The 2,181-nt window shown below is 62.2% G+C and overlaps 1 protein-coding gene across 1 annotated transcript; it reads right to left on the bottom strand.

Annotated features, from left to right (window-relative positions):
• Positions 1–492: 492 nt before the first annotated feature.
• LOC102243666 (protein canopy homolog 3) lies at positions 493–2,173 on the bottom strand. Its single transcript, XM_005853045.2, has 3 exons — positions 2,004–2,173; positions 1,660–1,777; positions 493–1,155 (listed from the first exon to the last, which is right to left on the bottom strand). Exons 1-3 carry the CDS (start codon positions 2,145–2,147, stop codon positions 950–952), a joined length of 468 nt encoding a protein of 155 aa, XP_005853107.1. The 5' UTR covers positions 2,148–2,173; the 3' UTR covers positions 493–949.
• Positions 2,174–2,181: the final 8 nt, after the last annotated feature.

Raw genomic sequence — 2,181 nt, 5'->3', positions numbered from 1 at the left:
CAAGATGGGGTTAACAGCACCCAGTCCACAGGTGGGAAAGCAAAGCGCTCTGCAGTACCTCCCGATCCCTGCCCTCAGGACAGGCTGGGCAGTGCCTCCACCCCATCCCCCCAGAGGCCAGCCTTCCCTGCTCCCAGAGGACATGGTGTAACCAGCTGTCCTCGGGGGACTGGGGTGTCCTCCCCCTTAGGCTCCAGGGACAACAGCTAGAGCAAGAGTGATCAATTAGGGAACAAGGTTCAAGACCAACAGGCAGGGCCACATGGAGGTGGGAATGAGGGCAGCCAGGTGCTCAGGGCAAAAATGAGGCCCCTCCTGGCCTGAGGGAGGGGCCAGGCACTGTGCTGGGCCTCACCCCGTGCCTGCCCTTTACCCCAAAATAGCCCAGGCCCTCCCCATCCTCAGCCCCCAGGACTGGAAGGTCAAGGGCAGGAAAGAGCAGCAAGGGGCTCGAGGCCCCTCTGAGGGGCTGAAGGTGACTCAGCAATCAGAAAAAAGGCCAAAAGGTTTTTACTCTGTGAACCCTGGGGAGGGCCAGGCAGAGCACAAGGTGTCCACAGAAGGATGAGAGAAAGGAGGGGGTGGGGCCTGCAGTCTTGCTTTCCGATGGGGGCAGGCGTGCCCGCCCCACAGGGTCCAGAGGGCTCCAGTCCTGGGGCCCAGCGACACCTGCCGCCCTGAGTTCACACCGAGTTCTCGCAGTCCCACACCGCACGGCCTGCCTGAAGCCTTGCCAGGAGAGAAATGCTTGGCAGTGGGAAAAGGCCAGCGTGGGCTGACGTAGCCATCACAGTTCTTCCCAGAGCTGTGCCTCTCCCCGCCAGGAAGAGGACCCAGCGAGGCCGGGAGGACCCGGGGCCGGGAGAGCTGTATTTGCCTGCCAGAGCCGGGCCCCAGATTCTTCCACCTCCACGTCAGGAGTCTGGGTTCAGGGGCTGCCAGGTTAGGCTCAAAGCTCATCAGGGGGGCTGTGTGTGAGGGGAGATGCCTGCTGGATGCCCTCGTCCTCCTCGGGGCCGGGGTCTCCCAGCTCCTTCCTCTGTTTGCTGCCGCTGCCACCGGATGCCTTGGCCCGGCTGCTCTTCTTCTTGGACTTCTTCCCTCCCAGCGCGGCCGTGTCCCCCTTCTTGCCGGACCACTGCTCTGCTAGGCAACCTGCGGTGAGGAGGAGAGACTGGTTTGCTGGGTGAGGAGCCCTGCTTGGGGAGCCGCCGGGAGTGGCAGCCGGAACGGCTGCCTGACACCCAGGCCCCTATCCCACCTCACTGTGGCCCAGGCCCCGCCGGGGCACCCGAGTTCTCTGTTGTTCTGCACCTGGCTTGGTGCCTCTCACCCACCCTGTCACGTCAAGCTCCCAGGGGGCAGTGATTTGTTTTAATTTTTTAAATTGATTTCAGGGTGGGAAGGGGAGAGACATCGATTGGCTGCCTCCTGTACTCACCCCGGGGATTGAACCTGGAACCTGGGTGTGTGCCCTGATAGGGAATTGAACCCACCATCTTTCAGTATACGGGACGATGCCCAGCCAACCGAGCCACCCAGGCAGGACAACACCCTCTTTCTTATTTCTTTTCCGTCCCCCTGCCTACCTCCCCTGAGGGGGAGCAAACAATGAAACCGAGGGCCAACCGCCCTGCCTCCTCCCTCCCTCAGACTCACTGGTGTCCTTGCCCTTCAGCACGTGGTTGGCGCAGAGGAACTGCGTCAGGTCCTGCTCCTGGTGGTTCCGGTACCAGTCCTCGATCACCTCCTCAAACTCCTCCACCAGCACGTCGCACTGTTAATCACAACCCTCGCGTTGGCAAGGCCCCAGCGCTGGTTCCCTTCAGAGGAGCTCAGCGGAGCCTCAGCCCACACAAGACAGGCGGTGGCCGGGTTCTCCTGAGCAAACTGCAGCCAGAGGTGAGAGGACCCATGTCCCTCGACTCTTGGTGGCCTTCCTCAGCAGTAGAGCCATCCCCACCCCCGGGGGCACAGCAGCCGCTGTGGGCCGAAGGGCCTACCTGCTTCTTGAGGTCCGCCACCTCTGCAGAGGTCTCGTTCCACAGCTCGTAGGGGATGTCCATCACCACCTTGACCCCTTTGTGTACCAGGTTGTGTAGCGTCTCAAAAGTCTCTGACATGCCCTGGAAGAGGCGACCGGACATGAGAGGGGGTCCCTTCCCGGCCTCCTGCCCTCCT

This window comes from Myotis brandtii, unplaced genomic scaffold (genome assembly GCF_000412655.1).
Source record: "Myotis brandtii unplaced genomic scaffold, ASM41265v1 C42736456, whole genome shotgun sequence".
Classification (NCBI taxonomy): Eukaryota; Metazoa; Chordata; class Mammalia; order Chiroptera; family Vespertilionidae; genus Myotis; species Myotis brandtii.
This window is presented reverse-complemented; position numbering and strand designations above follow the sequence as displayed.

What these genes read in the sequence shown, in the direction of transcription:
- LOC102243666 (XM_005853045.2), bottom strand. Translation starts at nt 2,147, where the DNA reads ATGTCCGGTCGCCTCTTCCAGGGCATGTCAGAGACTTTTGAGACGCTA. An exon ending in TGGCGGACCTCAAGAAGCAG is followed by an intron (nt 1,778 to 2,003) that starts GTAGGCCCTTCG and finishes TGTGATTAACAG; the next exon opens with TGCGACGTGCTGGTGGAGGA. An exon ending in GCTGAAGGGCAAGGACACCA is followed by an intron (nt 1,156 to 1,659) that starts GTGAGTCTGAGG and finishes TCCTCACCGCAG; the next exon opens with GTTGCCTAGCAGAGCAGTGG.